At 40.1% G+C, this 17,404-nt stretch overlaps 2 protein-coding genes across 4 annotated transcripts; both read right to left on the reverse strand.

Moving 5' to 3' along the window:
• LOC144210347 (dihydropyrimidinase-related protein 2) lies at nt 1–10,779 on the reverse strand. Of its 2 annotated transcripts, none has more exons than XM_077736970.1 (14): nt 10,486–10,779; nt 6,394–6,482; nt 6,122–6,306; nt 5,791–5,955; nt 5,634–5,695; nt 5,151–5,231; nt 5,003–5,071; nt 4,812–4,932; nt 4,426–4,582; nt 4,213–4,354; nt 3,447–3,617; nt 2,524–2,703; nt 2,281–2,452; nt 1–1,937 (listed from the first exon to the last, which is right to left on the reverse strand). In XM_077736970.1, exons 1-14 carry the CDS (start codon nt 10,756–10,758, stop codon nt 1,846–1,848), a joined length of 1,959 nt encoding a protein of 652 aa, XP_077593096.1. In that variant the 5' UTR covers nt 10,759–10,779; the 3' UTR covers nt 1–1,845. The 2 variants fall into 2 exon arrangements, with proteins under 2 accessions (XP_077593096.1, XP_077593097.1); XM_077736971.1 differs by lacking the exon at nt 10,486–10,779 and adding an exon at nt 9,102–9,387.
• A 1,615-nt stretch (nt 10,780–12,394) lies between these two features.
• On the reverse strand, nt 12,395–17,019 carry bnip3lb (BCL2 interacting protein 3 like b). Of its 2 annotated transcripts, none has more exons than XM_077736968.1 (6): nt 16,767–17,019; nt 14,523–14,760; nt 14,362–14,440; nt 14,198–14,298; nt 13,541–13,690; nt 12,395–13,345 (listed from the first exon to the last, which is right to left on the reverse strand). In XM_077736968.1, exons 1-6 carry the CDS (start codon nt 16,810–16,812, stop codon nt 13,297–13,299), a joined length of 663 nt encoding a protein of 220 aa, XP_077593094.1. In that variant the 5' UTR covers nt 16,813–17,019; the 3' UTR covers nt 12,395–13,296. The 2 variants fall into 2 exon arrangements, with proteins under 2 accessions (XP_077593094.1, XP_077593095.1); XM_077736969.1 differs by having other exon boundaries at nt 14,523–14,757; nt 16,767–17,018.
• Between the last annotated feature and the right edge of the window lie 385 nt (nt 17,020–17,404).

A 17,404-nucleotide genomic window follows, 5' to 3' on the forward strand; every position in this document is an offset into this window, starting at 1 on the left:
TAGGTTTGACACTTTATTTCTCATAGCGAGCAAGCATCCCATAATCCCATCCAATCCCCACCAAAACAAATATCATCACACACTTTCACAAAGTGGGACAGGGAGGGACTTTGTGGGCGGAGTCTAAGTACAAGCATCTCCTTTCAGTCAGCGGCATATTACGAACATACAGTACATATTACTTATATATATATATGATTAGCGTAATATTAGAACTCGGGCCGATTAAGTACAATTGTGTTTTTTTTTTGGACTTGTGTACGAACGAGCAAGGAGGGATGGCATTTTTTAAAAAAATGGCATAATCCAATTGGACAGGTATGGCCGAGACAGGTGAGATGATAGCATTAGCGTTAGCGTAGCGGTTGAAAAGTAAATGTACAGCTTTAGTTTCCAACAAGTGGCATAAGTTGAGGTGGTTTGGAATGGTTAAGCCTGACAATCACTAAGCGAGATGGAGCTAAACTCGTCGACCAATCGGTAAATAAACGAAAAAAATGATAGCTTAGTAAACGTACATGTCTTTGGACAACAATAGTGGAGTGTCCGCTGTCAAAAATTGCGTCATTCAAGAGTCGCATACAAAAAAAAGGGGAAATTCTTCGACTGGAATTCATCATATGCATGCAAAAAAAAATGGTTTTTAGTCATTTCGCGGCTTTTTAGTGTCAATTATTTTGAAAATAGCATTTTGTTGTTAATTGTGGGTAATTATGCCCCACAACCTAATACCCTAAAGTAGTATTTATATTGAAAAAATGATCAGGAATGTGAGAATAAGTGAAATGAAGACCATTTAAAGTGATAGCCAGGAAATGAGTCAATTTTAGCTAAAAAAAAAAAGTACCAAAATGCATATTATGGTTGGAATATTATGAAGACAAAGTTATGAATCAAAACCAAAAATTATTTTGACAATGTTGGTTTTGATTTGTTTGCTTTTGTTGTTGTTGTTTTTGCTGTTGCTTTTGTTGTTTTTGTTGTAATTTTTGTTGTTTTTAAACATGTTCAACATGATATAATGATTTTTTCTACTAAACACGCAAAATGTGGCACCTTTCAATCGGTTTATCTTAGTTATATTATTTTTTTTTAATCCTAAATTCTTCACTTAAAGAATAAGACAAAATATGTATACATTTTCGGCATTTTCAGGCACATAAAGAGTAAGAGCAGAAGGCGTTGTTATTGATGTGTCTAAAAAGAGTGTTTGTGAAATGCACAAAACGGCTTGAAATGGTTTAAAAATCCCAAAGTTGCTTTTTCAAGAGGGTGCCGTGGAACACAAAAAACTAAAAGCAATCTATCCATTAATTTATCCTCAAAGCTATTTGCTAGATATGTGCAAAAGGTGAAGCATAAAGCTACGTTTACAACAGCCAAGAGGATTTTTCAGCTGACACAGAAATTCAAGACTTTTTCTGAGGATGTCAGCAAAGCCAAAAAGAAATCAGAAAAGCCTTTTTTTTAGACCAAATAACCCCAAGGGTGAATTATCGATTAAATGCCAGACGATGAAGAAGCACACATGCTGACCTAAACTTGGAAAATACAGTAAATGTGACCTAAAGTACTCAATCAGTTGGATCATCTGAAATCGGCCAATCCGGTGGAGGCTGAAAGAGAAACAAAGTAAAATAGAAATAAAAAAGTGCACGAATGAGTTTTTTTTTCTTCATGTGAGGCAGATTTTTAACTGTGTCCACTAGGGGGAGCAACAATGCGCGGAAAAAAGAGAAGAGAAATGCCCAATCTGTCGATGGGAGGAGTTTACGTCATAAAAACCTCAGTGTCCTTCCTCCGATTGGTCCTCCCTCGTTGAATCCGCGTGTTGGATGGAACGTTCTAACCTAGACTGGTGATGTTAGCCCTCCCACCAGGGGGCGCCACGATGCGCTGAGTGTTTCGGCGGGGAATGTTGTCATCGACCTGAGCGCCTGAGTGGACAGAGAATTTGATTTGAGGTGGTCATGTGATCAGTACGGTGCTTTTTTTCAAGATTTTTCAATTTCCCACACTGAACTGGTCGCCAGCTAATCACAGGGCACAATGAGACAACAACCAATCATAGCTAGGGACCACATAGACTTTAGAAATGTGACAGATGGGCGGGGTCAGCACGAGATAGGATACAACTAAAAAAGTGCATCCGTTAACAGTACATATAACAGATTGGCCAGCCATCGATTCAGGGTCTCCCCAAGGATAGGCTCCAGCACCCCCCATGACCCTTTTGAGGATAAGCGGTCCAGAAAATGAGTGACAGACATTTGTACTAACCAGAGAGGCTGAATCCAGATTGATGAAGATTCCTAACAGGTTGCTGATTGGCCTGTCCCTTGGCGGGCGACGTTTTAGCCGACGAGGCGGGCGTCATGGCTTTAGGGGTGACTGACACCTCGCAAACTGGACCGTCGTACAAACCCCTGGGGACACCCCTCAACTCGGCCAGCTGTATCATGGAAAATAATATGAATTTATTAAAAAAGGAGATATTTCTTTGAGATAAAATGGCAGCCTTACCCTGCTGCGGGCTTTTATCCTCTTGTAGACGTGGTCGGAGAAGGGTTTGCGAGCCACGTAGCGGCCAGAACCTTCGGTGGCGTGGAGGGTTCCTTCCTCCAGGACAATCTTGCCTTGGCTGATCACCACTAGGGGGCCGCCACGGACCTCCATGCCTTCAAAGATGTTATATTCCACTGTCTACAGGGCCAGAGAAAGTATATTTATTCAAATATTTATTTCAAGAACATGACTTTTTGAGGTGACCCTTCATGAACTGTGTTTGGCTCCAGTTTTTTTTAACTAGATCTACAATGTCTTCTGTGTCTTATGTTTGAAATTTCCCGGATATGGGATGAAATAAAGTTTTAACCAAAAAGAACGAGAACATTAAAAGGGAAGACGTCCAAGCCATAAAGCATTTGGGTTTATTTCCGTCTAAATATTATCAGTGAATATGTAAAAGAAACACATTTCATCCTTGATTTGCCACAATTCCCAGATGAAGAGGAGCGAATATTCTTGTGAGAGAGCTCACGGCCGGATTTGACTAATTCTTTATTACAGCTGCACTGACTCATGACATAAACGTTTCAACCAAAATAACTTCAAAGCGGAAAACCCAATCATTTCATCCTTTCATCCTTATTTGCTCCGGATATTGATGTGAACTCCATCCACTTAGACCTCCAAATTTAGGAAAATTTGGTCCTATTTGTAGATTTAAATCAATAATTGTCATTTTTTAATCATTTTTTTCAGTTTTTAGTTCAAAAATCATTTTGTAAAATCTAAAAATACATAAAAAAGGCTAAAATAAACAGTTTTAGATCAACAAAAACTGAATATTCAGGTCTTTTAATCCAGTTCTTTTAATCTACCGTTATATTATCATCTGCAAAAGGGTAAACCCATTTTTTTTTTATCGTATATTCATATCTTACCGAGTTGTGGTTTTTTGCGGTGATGATCTTGGTGACGTCAGGGTCCCAAAGAACCAGATCTGCATCAGAACCCACTGAAATACGACCTTTGCGGGGGTAAAGGTTGAAGATCTTGGCCGCGTTGGTGCTGGTCACCGCCACAAACTGGTTTTCATCCATTTTACCGCTCACCTGAAAGAAATATGAAACAAAATGTAAGGATAAACCTGAGTAGTAAATGATGGTTACAAAGTACAGTTCATAACATGCCCAGTTTATACACCACATACTTTAATATTTTTTTCAAGTACCATTAGAGGATTTTATATCATTGCTATAATATGTATATGTACATTCATGGTCATTTATAGCCATTTTCTGTACTGCATTTCCTCAAATGAATCATCCTATAGCCCACATGTGTCAAAGTGGTGGCCCGGGGACCGAAATCTGGCCCGCTAAATCATTTTGTGTGGCCCAAAAAAGTAAATCATGAGTGCCGACTTTATGTTTTAGGATCAAATTCAAATGAAGAGTATAGATGTATATTAAATTTCCTGATTTTCCCCCTTTTAAATCAATCATTGTCATTTTTAATCCATTTTTCTGTGTTTTTAGTTTAAAAATCATTTTGTAAAATCTAAAAATATATTAAAAAGCTAAAATAAACTTTGTTTTAGATTTATAAAAAAAAACCCTGAATATTCAGGGCTTTTAATCCAGTTCTTTTAATCCATTTATATAAAATAAAAAAATCTAAATACTCATTACATATGAGAGGACATACCACACACTTGTCCCAGATAATGGACATCCTCTCTTCTGTCCCATTGACGCCTTCGGGAATCAAACTGAAGTCGTCTTTTCCCACGGCGCGTTGGGCCGTGTTGAAGGTACAATGCGCGCTTCCCGTCACCTGCAGGTCGCCGCTGGAAACAATGGCGGCATAGCATAGCGTCAAAGTCTTCTCGGGTGGCAAATGTTCGGGTTGCGCTGTTACCAAGAGAGCAGGGAGTTCAGATAGTCCGGCGTGGTCGGGTCGGGGCTCAACGGGGGTGACGTGACATAGGCTGCCGCCTTGGCCCAGTTTTTGCTCCAGTAGTGCGAGCCGTCTGTTCCCAGGCTGGCCGTGATTGGTTCTCCATAGACGACGGTGCCTGAAAAAAGCAGTACAATTCATTCAAACGCCATTGTGCCACCTTCAAAATAAAAGTCTAACAAAGTGATGTCAAACAATGCATGTCGTTGTAGCTTGACGTTTTTGTCGACGAGGGTGCCGTGGAAATAGAATTTAGTGACTTGTGCAAATGAATGTGCTTAACATTGCACTCTATTCCTTTCCTTGTGTCGCCCTGTGGCTTTTTAGCCGGCGGTTTGAACCCTCACCCTTCTTCCTGGCTTGAGCGATGACATCAGCGGCGCTCTTGCTCATCACCTTAGTGATGTAAAGAGGGCAGTTGGTCTGATTGGCTACGGTTACGGAACGGTTAACAGCCTCCGCCTCCACCTCGAAAAAAGAGAAAAACATGGTAAAATATGTCCAAGAAAAGACTTATTTTTACCAAGTGCCTTCTTACTTCCTCAGGACGGCTTAAAACGTGTCCTTCTGGACCAGTGATGCCTTGATCCAAGATCCTGCGCTGTTCCTGGAAGGATAAAAACAGTATATTTTGCAGATTTGACAGATGGTGTTAGATACAATTAGCGTTAAATAATGATTTGTACCTCGGCAACAATGTCTCCATTTTCAGCGTGCACTTGAGCGATGGCACCAAGATCGCGAATGACGCTAAAAACTTCATATACCTGCAAGAAAAAAAAAAATATAAAGATGAGTCTTTGTTATTTGTGGTGTTGATTGTTGTATATCTACCACCCAAATGATTAGGTACACACAAAAACACTAGGTTTGCACTTACAAAATTATATTCTGACTTTCATATATAGTGCGGAGAGCTACTTATTCAATAATATTATGTATATTGTTGTTTATTTAAATTAATAATTCAGGTTTTGTATATATTTTTAAAGAATATGCTAATGTACATGACTGTGAACTAAAAATCACCCAAAAATTCAATAAAAATGGTTACCCAAATCCTTTAAATATATTTGTAAGTGGAAAAAAATATGAATAAAGCTGTTATAGATTTCACATAATCCTCTACCTTATTTAAAAAAATAAAAAAATAGAATAAAAGAACCAACCTGAGTATCAGTTAGCTGGAAAAGATCCTTATAAGCCAGGTAGACTAAAAAGGAGTTGATACCTGTATTGGGATATGACAGAAATAAAAATAAGGATTAATTTTAACATTAACATATGTAGCATTTGTCTATAAATAGCATTTGTGAAAAATCCGACCATGATCTTTAACCAGGGACTCCATCTCCTCCTGCATGCCCCTGTGCCACTCGGTGATGTCCATGTGTAGCGAATAGTCGCAGCAGGACTTGGCGTCGGCCCATTCTCGCCACTGCTCCATGGCCGTCACCAGGCTGACGCCCGGCTCGGGAACCACGTGGTCCACTAGATCCGCAAAGTACACAAAACATAAGTTAAACTACACGCCGTTGCGTCATTACCCGGACTGAGATGCCAATTTTGCAGTCTGGGCGACCAAACGTCCTGGCGACCAAACATCCGGGGACCAAACGTCCGCTCACGGAATGAAATATGGCAGGGAGAAACTCACTGATCATGGTGGTGCCTCCGGCCAATGCGGCTTTAGTGCCTTGGTAGAAATCATCAGCGGACGTCATGCCCCGATCGGGCATCTGGAAGCGGGTGTGCACGTCAATTCCGCCCGGCAACAACATGCGGCCGTGGGCTTCGATGATTTTAACGCCACCGGGCACGATGAGGTTTTCTCCAATTTGCCTGAGGAATAAAAAAAGGACAGTTTTTTTTAAAACTATTTTTAAAGAAGCAGTTTAGTTTTCAAGACCATTTAAAAATGTAACTCACTTAATAACTCCATCTTCCATGTAAATGTCAGCACAAAATGACTGGTCATCGTTGACGATCTTCGCTCCTTTGATCAGGAGACGATCACTCTGAAAAAAAAAATCAACGGTCACTCAGCATATGTGGCTCTCGAGCCACTGGGTTAGACTATAATACTATTTTTCCCCATTAAAACCTTCAGCATTTCTTAAGAGCAGACCAATCCAAATTAATTAATATTCTACGCCCATCGCCTCACTATGGAAGAGAAAGGAATGGGCATCGGGGGTGGTCCGACCCCCGACCCTTACATCACAATAGCCCCCCCTCCATCCCTCCTTCCCTCCCTTGAGTCAGCCTTCTCTTTTGGCTCACTGTGCAAAAAGGGAGTGGCAGACCCGCTGGGTCACAAGGATTCTACAATCCTCCTCCTTCTCATCCTCCCCCTAACAAAGAAGGCTTTATTTGAATGTCTGTTGTTAAGACATTTCCCGTCCCGGCCCTCCTTGTGTGCGTTTGTGGCGTCGCCTTGTAAGCATCCATTACGGCTCTGGGAAGCATCTAGTCGCACATAGCCTTGTCAAGTAGAAATGCAGTCATACATACACTCAATACACTCTTGTATAGTAAAAGGCCATTTTAAAGGAGGATTTTTTGGTCTTAAATGCTCACAATAGCAGTTTTTAAAAGAAATGTTATTAAATGTTGTCTAACCTTTGACCTTAAGCTTCAATACTAGCATTTTTTCCATAAAATTACATAGGCTAAAATGATAAGCAATTATTCAGTGTTTATGGTCAACTATTTACAATTTCCATCGTTCTATAAACATTTCTCTGTTATTTACTGGAAATAATAAAAAAATAATTACCTATGTATTTTCTTGTTGTTTTTATGGGATGCAAATCTCACTTTACAAGGAAAACCTTTGTTTTCAGCCTCTTGGATCGGACACACATGAATAATTAGATGTGAAAAGTCCCCCAAAATTGTATTTCCACACTATAAAAAGTTTAAAACTACAATTACTAAAGAATTAGGGGACTTTATTCGGACTCTTATAATCATCTAATGGTGGTCAGCACACAAAGTTTAGAGTGTTTGTACTGGATTTGTGCCAAAAGTGACATTTTATCATGAGAACATGCCCTTTAAATCAAGCTTAACAACCTAAAAATGTGAACCAAACACATATTTGTTGCTATGAAAACAAGTGCTAGCATGGCTTTGTATTTACTCGAAACGGAAAATATCCTAGTAACGCATAAGTGAAGTCAGGTGGCGCTCTCTGCCAATGACGACATTCAAAACGATGATTTCATCTATGGCTATTTTGACTTATTCCGCCATACTGCAAATATCTGTAGGAAAAAATAAATCTTTTAATACTGTTGACCCCGTCTTTTAAGGTCAAAGAGGAACTAAAGTTAATAAGGACTTATTGTTGGCTTTACAACACACACAATGGTCCGCTTTGTCCAAAATGCCAATGAAATATTTTCCATTTCTGTACTTGCGTGAAATTTGTTAAGTAAATTTTGCATTTTGAGGCCATAAATCTGTCAAATGTGTGAAGATACAGCACCCCCGGCACTTCTGTAATAAACTAAGATGAATGGGAGGAAATCCTTAGACAAGTGCTAGTCTGTTAGACTAAACGGGTTGCCAGGTATAGGGCTAAAGACAGCATTAAGAAAAACATAGATATGAGACCATAATTTGATAAAAACTGGACTAAAACCTTTCTTCAAATTGAAACAAAATGCATTTGACCTATTTTGGGTTTCTTTACAATTCAGGAATAGACTTTTTATCCATTTATGTTCGACCTAATTACTATAAGGACTACCACACTAACTAATCCTCTGATCTGTGCCTCACCAACTGGCTCCCTGCAAAAGGCCTTGCATCAACCAATCACAGCCTCAGAAACTCTACTAGTCCAATAATTCATGTACATTGGTATATTGTATGTATTGAAAAATTTATAACATATGCACAACCTTGAAAATATTCCATTATTTCCCATTACGCTTATACTCAAACGTCTGTAGGGGTGCTGGAGCCTATCCCACTATAGATAGGGAAGAGTAAAGATGGAGGGAAATAAGAGCCACTCCCCCTTTCCTCCCCCTCTTCCCCCCAGTTACATCCTTTCCTTCTAAGCACTAAAAGGACTGAGAGAAGCAAAAAGTAATCAACCAATATATTATGCGCTGTCCCTTTAAGAGATTTCAAAGATTCAAGAATCTCAGATTTCTTTTAACAACATTGTTACACTGCTACTACCACAATAAAAGTACACATGCACCAGGGAGTCTAACATAGAATAAAATATGATAACAGTATTGCTATTGGTACAGTTTAGAGCCGCATATGGCTCGCGAGCCATAGGTTCCTTACCCCTAACATAGGTTTATAACAAAGAACACCGGTATAAAGATGACTGGGAAAATCACAGTGCACCTAAAAGAAGCATTATAGCCACATTTAGTGCAAAAAAAATGCGTTTCTGTTGAGCAAGTTGAGCTTTGAATGTAAAAAAAAAGCGCAAAAGTATATGATTGTCCGCATTAAAAATGCAGGAAGCGGCTCAGATTGGAGCAAATGAGGCCATCCTGCATCCTGTATCCACCCCCGCAGGCCCACCCTGCCACCCGCAGCCCCCCACCACACCAGACGACCACCAAGCTGTCTAAAAAAAACGTTCCATTTCCACGAGGACTCACTGTGATGCGAGGGATGTTCTTCTTGCCCTGAAAGCCCGACATCTTCTCCGCCTTGCTTTGGCGTGAGGACCGCAACCACCACCGCGATGTACTCGAAAAGGAAGGATTAGACGACTAGTGATTCACCACAGGATCGCTATCTCTTAAACAAGATGTCCTAGATGAGAATATATCGCAAAGATCCAAGAATAAAAGTCCAAAAAGGGTGCTTGACAGCCTCCCGATGTCCAACGATGCACGAGCCTTCAAAAAGCCAGACAAGATGGGCGGGGCCGAGGAAAGCCTGGTCCCCGTAAGAAAAGACAGCTGACAGCGCATGCGCGAAGCCTCGCCCTATTCCATTGACTATGTCATCAATTTCTTAGCCAGGATTAGACAGTGCATGATAAAATTTATGTTTTTACTCACTGGAATTGCTCATAAAAGTGGTTTTTATTTTTTTTTCCTTCCCTGTACTTTAAGAAAGTACTTTTTATGAGGGTTTTTACTTGTCATGGATGGGCGTCCACCATAAAATGAGTGTTTTCATGACAAAATGGGAGTATTTAAGTCTGGTATTAGACAAGTGAGACTTGCTAACATGGTGGGGAACTTCCCAGTCCGTGGACTGGTTTTCCAGTCGATTTCTGACTGGGTAAAGAAAATGCAATCCAATTAAATTAAGGCCTTAATAGAGATAACTCTCCTCAGATTGAAGAAAATCAAATAAGGTCAACTTCTTACATTTCAATGCAGTGGAAAGGAATAACGAATGAACAAATTGAGGAAAATATAATGGCAAAATGTCAAAATAAGCTTGTTTTGGGCCTCCGTCATTATAATTTCACTATAAATCAATCAAAAAAATACCTGGACTGCTTTTTTAGACCATATGAAACAAAAGAAACCACTACAACTCCATATCGGCCTCAGCGTATATAAGGAAGTATTCAATGAGCCATTGATGGAGTTTGTGAAGACTATAAAATACTACATTTCAATCAATATGCTACATGACACCTTCACTTAAAGCTTTTAACCTAACCATGAGTACTTAAAACCAACATCAAGAATGCATTAGAAGCAACACAATACCATTAGCAGGTGCAAAACTTAAAGTTGACCCAATTTCTTCCTAATATGCCACATCCTCTTTAAACCTCTCCTCTTGATATTGCCCATAAAAAAACCTATACACGCCTTATGACATAAATGCAATGTAATGCTAGCTTAATGATATAAGCAGCCACTCCCTCTTTCGCATCTCTGCATGCCTCCATCCTCGCAATGCTTTCTGGGAAATGGAGTCAGGGTAAGTTGTCTAGTGTCCAATTTTGAAGATGATAGGCTAAAAGTGTGCTTTAAAAACATCCTACAGAGCTAGAATGAGGAAAAGTTGACTTACCTTTCCATGACCCAGATTCTGCAAAGCCTCCTTCCCAGTACTCTCCCGGATTTCCACCTTCTTGGGTTGGGAGATGTCGCTCTGCCGGTCAATGACTCGACTATCTCGCTTGCCTCTGCAGGCGGAAAGCGCATCCAAGTCCAAAGTCCTGCCATCCAAGGAGCCTTCCACTGGGCAGAACATGCCACAAAACTGCTGTCTAGGCCTAGCCGGGCTATCGGAGCCCATGTTGTTGAAAAAGCCGCCTGCTGGGGCTTCCCTGGTGGTCGACATGCCTTGCAGATGGTCTTGCGGCTGCACGGGAGAAAGACAAAAAGGGGGGGAAAGCTTTTTTATCTCAGCGCGGCCACCGCCTTGTTAGGAATTTAGGAGCAGGTGGTGGCAGCGTGACTAAAGCAAGACTCCAAATACAATAGAACATGGAAAAATAGCTCCGCCCCTGGTGAAAATGCCTTAAAAGTGAATGGAGCAGGAGGAAATGTAATCAGGATTGGACTTTTATTTCTAAGCTTATAGCAAGCGACCACTATGTGACAAGTCTGACTGTGTGCTGGTTACACCGGGAGAGGAGACTGTCAAAATAAAAGCTGGAGGAAAGGATTACCTGTAGCTATTGTGGAGGGAGAGGACAGCCATTGTTTTTAAACATCTAAAAATAATACTAAATACATCTGAAGGAATCTAGTCACTACTTTTTAAAAGGAATAAAAGCATTGTCTACTACATTATTTTGTTTATGGACGACTTTCTATGGAGGTTTAAGCCTAATCAAAACCATGGACAGTTCCCTTCAGTCACACCCAAAAGAAGAGATAAAGGGAGCTGTCCATTCAGCACCACTTTGTCTGTCTGTCAATCAGTCAAGCGAGTTGCTTTCCTCCAAAATTATGAATCCAATGTCTTCTTAATTTATAGATATTTCACAAAAATCCCTTCATAATCCATACAATCAGATAATTTTGTCAAATTCCTCCCAAAAATATGACTTAAATCCTAAAATACTCAAATAAACAGGCTCAATTCAATGACATCAGACATCTGTCATAATCTGAATCCTTATTAAAGTGTTTAAATTTGACGATAAGGACTATTATTATCATTATTAGTTTTTTTATGTCTGCAGTTTCCATAACAACACATCATGCTCGCCTTTATGCTTTCTCTATTGGAAGACTGGGAGGGTCTTAATCAGACCGGCAAGAAAAGGCACAAAAAAGTCTGAAGGTCATTCAACAGGTACATAAAAAAATATAAAAATAAATAAAATATGACTTACCCAATTCTGTGTGAAGCATAAAACAGGACACTCCTACAGCATCTTGTGTCAACCTATAACTTTCATCCAACTGGGGGGAGGAATCCTAATAAATAAAACATTGTAATAAAACAATACACAGATGACAGCACCTTTAAAAAATGACAAAATGAAAGTTTTAAATAAAATGCATTGCTTAATTTCGACTTGAGAAATGTTTATGTTGCCTCTAGCTACTTGTTTTTTTTCTGTATTAGCAGATATTTCCTTTTTTTGTGAGATATTTCACAATAAAAGAGAGAAACAAGTTTAAAATCTGATATAGGAAGTAGCTTTTTCCTTAAAAATAAATATATAACGTTCTCTTCACCAAAGCAAAACCCATAACATGCCACCACCCACGGTAACCCATGGCAACACATGAGCTGCAGTGGGAGGAGCTTTAGAGGACGAGTTTTGATAGGCCAATGCCTGATCTGCTGAGGATGAGGGGCGATAAAAAATAGTTTCTGGGTGATGAAACCAATAGGTTGCAAAGCAACAAGTCCAACTACTGAATTAAAAACCATTTTATCCCAAATGTGCTGGTAGTTTTCTTTTCTTTGCATTTTTTAAAAATCAGACTTACTAGAAAATAATGTAGGCTGAGATGGATAATGATTCATTCACTTTTTTTAATGACAAAATGTCTATCATTTGTCAAAGGGAGAGGAAAAATGAAGTAAATGTACTGCAAGATTTAGTTTTTTTCAGGTTTCTCCTCAAAATAAAGACCAAGTAAGTCATTTTTTTTTAGTTTGGAGCATGTCCAGATTGATTCATGCATGGTGCAATTATATAGTCATTTTATATATATATTTCAGAAATATTAAAAAGCAGATTTGGCAATTCCATAAGGGGTCAAAAGGTCAGGACGAAGCAGGACCCAATCTTAGAAAATAGCACATCATGCTTGGCGCTCCGTCAAAAATGGCCACCACGTAAATGAGTTAAAAAACTAGCAAAATACTGCCCACAACCAGCAAGGCTTTTTCATGCTATTTTTCCTGTGAAAATTACAAATAACACTCATTAGTTTCAAGAAAGATGAATAAATTCTTCCACCTTAAGTATCCAAAACTTATTTGGATAGACATTTTGGTGTCAATATTTTTTGGGTAAATATAAATTGAAAAAAATAAAGAAAAATTAAATGGTAAAGGACTATTATGTAAAATGAGATCTCATTAGCACTGATGATATGTTGAATAAAAAGATGTTCAACTGAAGCTGACCTTCAAAATACTGTCAACACACTTGGCCACACCCTTTTTTCCATTTACCCACCCATTTTAAAATCTAAAACAAGCCTATAGAGAAAAAAATGTTTTAAATAAATGAGTGGGTAGAAGGAGGTTATCTAGTGTCAAAAAGCCGGTCAAAAAAAGATATTTCTTGTCATATCTCAGCTTGGGGGCGGGGCAAGCAAGGGAGAAGAAGGTAAAACTCTTTAAAAAGGATAGCAACACTTTCTCTGGCTTTAGACCACTTGTCAGGCACTTTTCTTCACATTCCTATTAGAAGGAGCTGGTAGGGGGCGTGGTCAACCTCTTCCCGATGTATACTCTGTTGAGAAGAACAACAAGTGCAATTTATTCGCCAAAAAATGCAAAGATGCCAGACTCCATGAATGAAAGACAGCTAATGTGGCTTAGCAGTGCCCCCTAGAGAAGTGAATCGGAACTTTGGAAAAGGAACCAAAGGTTTAGAGTTTAGAAGAGTGTTTGGAGCCCCAATGGCCACAATTTTGGGGTTTATTACCCAAGGCCGAGGGCCAGGATGTGTGAAATCAGCAGCGATGGGATGAAGACTTTGAGGAACTCGGCCGAGAAGAAGCCTCCTTTCTTCATGGCGCCGGTTTTCCTCATGCTGAGCGTCACAGAGCGTCGGGGGTGACAGAAATGAAACTCCCTGGACATAGTGGGGGACGGAGCAAAATTTAAAACGCAACAAGGTGGTATTGAAACCAAACGTCCGGGCGACCAAACGTCCGGGCGACCAAGCGTCCGGGCGACCAAGCGTCCGGGCGACCAAGCGTCCGGGCGACCAAACGTCCGGGCGACCAAACGTCCGGGCGACCAAACGTCCGGGCGACCAAACGTCCGGGCGACCAAACGTCCGGGCGACCAAACGTCCGGGCGACCAAACGTCCGGGCGACCAAACGTCCGGGCGACCAAACGTCCGGGCGACCAAACGTCCGGGCGACCAAACGTCCGGGCGACCAAACGTCCGGGGACCAAACGTCCGGGGACCAAAAGTCCGGGGACCAAAAGTCCGGGGACCAAATGTCCGGGGACCAACATGATGTTGCAACGTTAATTTTAATTGTTTTTGAGAAAGAGAAACATGACCAAATTTTCCTCCACTCAAAAGCAGGTGCAGCATGTTTGCGTGCCAGTGTGTAAGTTCACACTTACTTAGGAGGAACGTTTTCCGGTCGACTAGACCAGTCAGCCACCCAATCTGCGTCCTTCATCAAGATATCCACGTCCCTCTCTTTGTCCAAGATATCTTCTGTCTAAAGACACAAACATGAACAATGTCTTGAGGTTGTCATGGCAACAACTCTCTTGAATTTTACCTGGCTTTCCGTCCTTGCGCTCAAATCCACATCGAAGATGATTTGTCCTTCGTCTTGTGGTGTGTGAGGCCGAGGAGGGCTGAAAGGGAGAAAAAAAAAATAGATTACATAATAATATATTGACGTCAATGTCATGAAATGAAACAAAGGGTAAGGCCAACCTGTCACAGGATGAATTGCTACGGCTTGATTCGTGCTGGGCATCCAGCAAGATTTTCTCCATATCGCCATTGTGGATGGAGGACGACGACGGGACGTGCTCCAGCGCCCCCGCCATGGCCTCCTCTTCCTCCACCTGAGGAAGGGCTAACAGCTCTGAGGGGGGGCTGCTAACTGTTGAAGTGGATTGGGGGGACCATGTAGCTCCTCTGTTCATTTCCAACTCCACCCAGGATCCTGCTAAGAGAAACATTCATATTTTAGCATGTACATAAATATTATTTGTTTCTTATTCCTCACTATAGCATTAATATACCATTATAGAATGTAGTATCATTTTGGCTAGTACTCCTATTTTTTTAAAGAAATTCCAAGCCACAGGTGTCAAAGTGGCGGCCCGGGGGCCAAATCTGGCCCGCCTCATCATTTGGTGCGGCCCGGGAAAGTAAATGATGCGTGCCGACTTTCTGTTTTAGGAGTATATTACATTTCCTGATTTCCCCCTTTTAAATGAATAATTGTCAACTTTTAATCCATTTTTTCTGTGTTTTTAGTTCAAAAATCATTTTGTAAAATCTAAAAATATACTAAAATACACATTGTTTTAGAACTATAAAAACGGAATAATCAGGTCTTTTAATCCCGTTATTTAAATCCATTCATAAAAAAATCTAAATATTATATCTAAAATGGTCCACCCACAAAAATTGAGCAAAAACAACATAACATCTAGCAAACATTGCCGAGTACACCAATAAATTCACCCGCGTGCTGACAGGCCATAAATGCCTTCCTGTTGCTTTTCTGTGTGCGAGCTATTCACGGTATGGCGACAACTAACCCACACTGACACTAAAATGTCAATGCATGAAGCCATACAAATAAAAATTGACGATATCATCACGATACTTGTAAAAAAACAACATTCTCACGTACTCAACAGAGGTCACATGAAGAGCCGCCGCCAGTAAAATAAACAGTTTCCACGCTCATGTTGAGTCAAGCCACGCCCACTGACCCAGTGTGACACCACCACAGACCTAACACTCACTCTCATCCTGATTGCACAGTACACTATGAGCAAAGCTCCTGTTGACATAGCATTGTGTCCGCTCCGCGTTCTGCACTTTTTAGGCCCACGTTGCCATGGTGACAACCTTTGGGAACATTCTGGCTTCATACCCTTTATCAGATACTGGATTAAATGACAATGGAAACACAAAGTCACTTTTTTAATGAATTGATGTTAGGATTTAGCTTCCAAGACTACTATATGTAACTGATAAAATTGTTTATGACCTGTTGGGAGCTCCTGGAAAGTCCAAATTAAAAATAGCCTTGCGTCTCAGATAACACATAGTGTCAATGTATCTTGTTGATAACCTAATGTTCACAACTTTTCGGCTTTAATGTAATGATAATTTCATGCATCGATATGACTAAATTGTCCCAGAAATGTAGTGGGGGAAAATAGCATTATTTTCAAGCTCCTCCCGCAATGAAAAAATAAACAAGACATTTTTTTCCCTATTGAAGTGAGGCTGAAATATTTGACCACTTACTAATGTCCAAACCCTCTGTCACTGGCCCTTGTCAATGTTGCTTTACATAGAATGCCACGTCATGCCTCTCCATAGTGATGGAGAAACAAATCGCACTGTTATTGCATTATAAGAAGTAAATCTAATTAATAAACATGCCTTTGTTGCATTCTAACTTGCTTGGCTGAGTCCGCGAAAGCGTGAAGAACAACTACTTTAGCTTCAAAATATGTATTTTTAAAAAGTTTATATCACAAATTGGTAACGTAGTGGGCAACAACATAACCCACATTTAGGTTTTGAGTTAGTTAGAAGGCGATCGCTCGTAAGGATTACCGAATATACTCTTATCTTGATCTATAAATTGAATATTTTTTAGCGTCTTCGCCCTCGTCTTGTTGACGAACTTAAACCCGCCTCCTAACCACCGCGTGACTTGCTCATTCGTCCACAACTCCGTCAATCAAGGCCATCTATACACCGATTGGTTCGTATGTGGTCAATACACAGACGGACATAGAGCGCTTCTGTCTACCTCCTTAAACGCAGCTCTGTTTGGGAAAATAAATATAAATCAAACAGTAATGTTATACAAAATAAATGTGCATTAAATCCCACAACACGCCTTAAACAGTCATGCATTACAGTAGTTACTAAATCGAGAGAAAAACAGTTAAAAATCTGAAAATGCAAGTGGCGTCTTACCGTTTAGCCCCGAATCTCCGTTGTTGTCTGTAGCAGTGTCGGACATTGTTGAGCTTGATAACAACCAATATGGGTTGTATTAACTGGCTTTTACTTCATACATTCAGAGTTGCATAACAACTGTATCTTCTCGCCGTCCGATGTTTTTATCCCGAAGCTAAGATTGTGTAGGGCAGCGATTTGTCGCCGAGGCGGTAGCCGCCGCGAGGCTAACAAAACAGATCCTCCCGGAGCTGACTGATGACGTAAGACGCCGAAGCGTCTAATTATATACAACGTGTTAGATATATTTATGAATTCAATTCATTAAAGATCTCATGCAGGAGCTATTGTTATTGTAAATAAACAAAATCAAATTTTCCATGACCATAGTTACCGTGCATGCTTTCACGTACACCATCATGCAGAATAACATTCAGCTGTTGACAAATATAAAAGTTCATACTTTGACGATAGCATTATTACATTTGGTTAATTTAAACCAGGAACTTTGTTTAAATTAAACATTCACTCATATTTATGTGCCACATGAAGAAATTAATTATAGATGGAATAATGTATCTTGTGGAACTAATTTATCGGTGCTTGGACATTTGGTCGTCAGTAAAATGGTGACAGATAGTTTACTATTGAAACCT

Source organism: Stigmatopora nigra, chromosome 17 (genome assembly GCF_051989575.1).
Source record: "Stigmatopora nigra isolate UIUO_SnigA chromosome 17, RoL_Snig_1.1, whole genome shotgun sequence".
Lineage (NCBI taxonomy): Eukaryota > Metazoa > Chordata > Actinopteri > Syngnathiformes > Syngnathidae > Stigmatopora > Stigmatopora nigra.

Bases quoted from the DNA above. Each gene is read 5' to 3' on its own strand.
- LOC144210347 (XM_077736970.1), bottom strand. From the start codon at position 10,758: ATGTCGACCACCAGGGAAGCCCCAGCAGGCGGCTTTTTCAACAACATG. The intron at 5,956-6,121 runs GTGAGTTTCTCC...TTGCGGATCTAG, and splicing joins CGGAGGCACCACCATGATCA to TGGACCACGTGGTTCCCGAG. The intron at 4,355-4,425 runs GTAACAGCGCAA...CATTGTTTCCAG, and splicing joins CTGAACTCCCTGCTCTCTTG to CGGCGACCTGCAGGTGACGG.
- bnip3lb (XM_077736968.1), bottom strand. From the start codon at position 16,812: ATGTCCGACACTGCTACAGACAACAACGGAGATTCGGGGCTAAACG. The intron at 14,299-14,361 runs GTAAAATTCAAG...TTGTGTCTTTAG, and splicing joins GCGCAAGGACGGAAAGCCAG to ACAGAAGATATCTTGGACAA. The intron at 13,691-14,197 runs GTAAGTGTGAAC...CACTATGTCCAG, and splicing joins CCGGAAAACGTTCCTCCTAA to GGAGTTTCATTTCTGTCACC.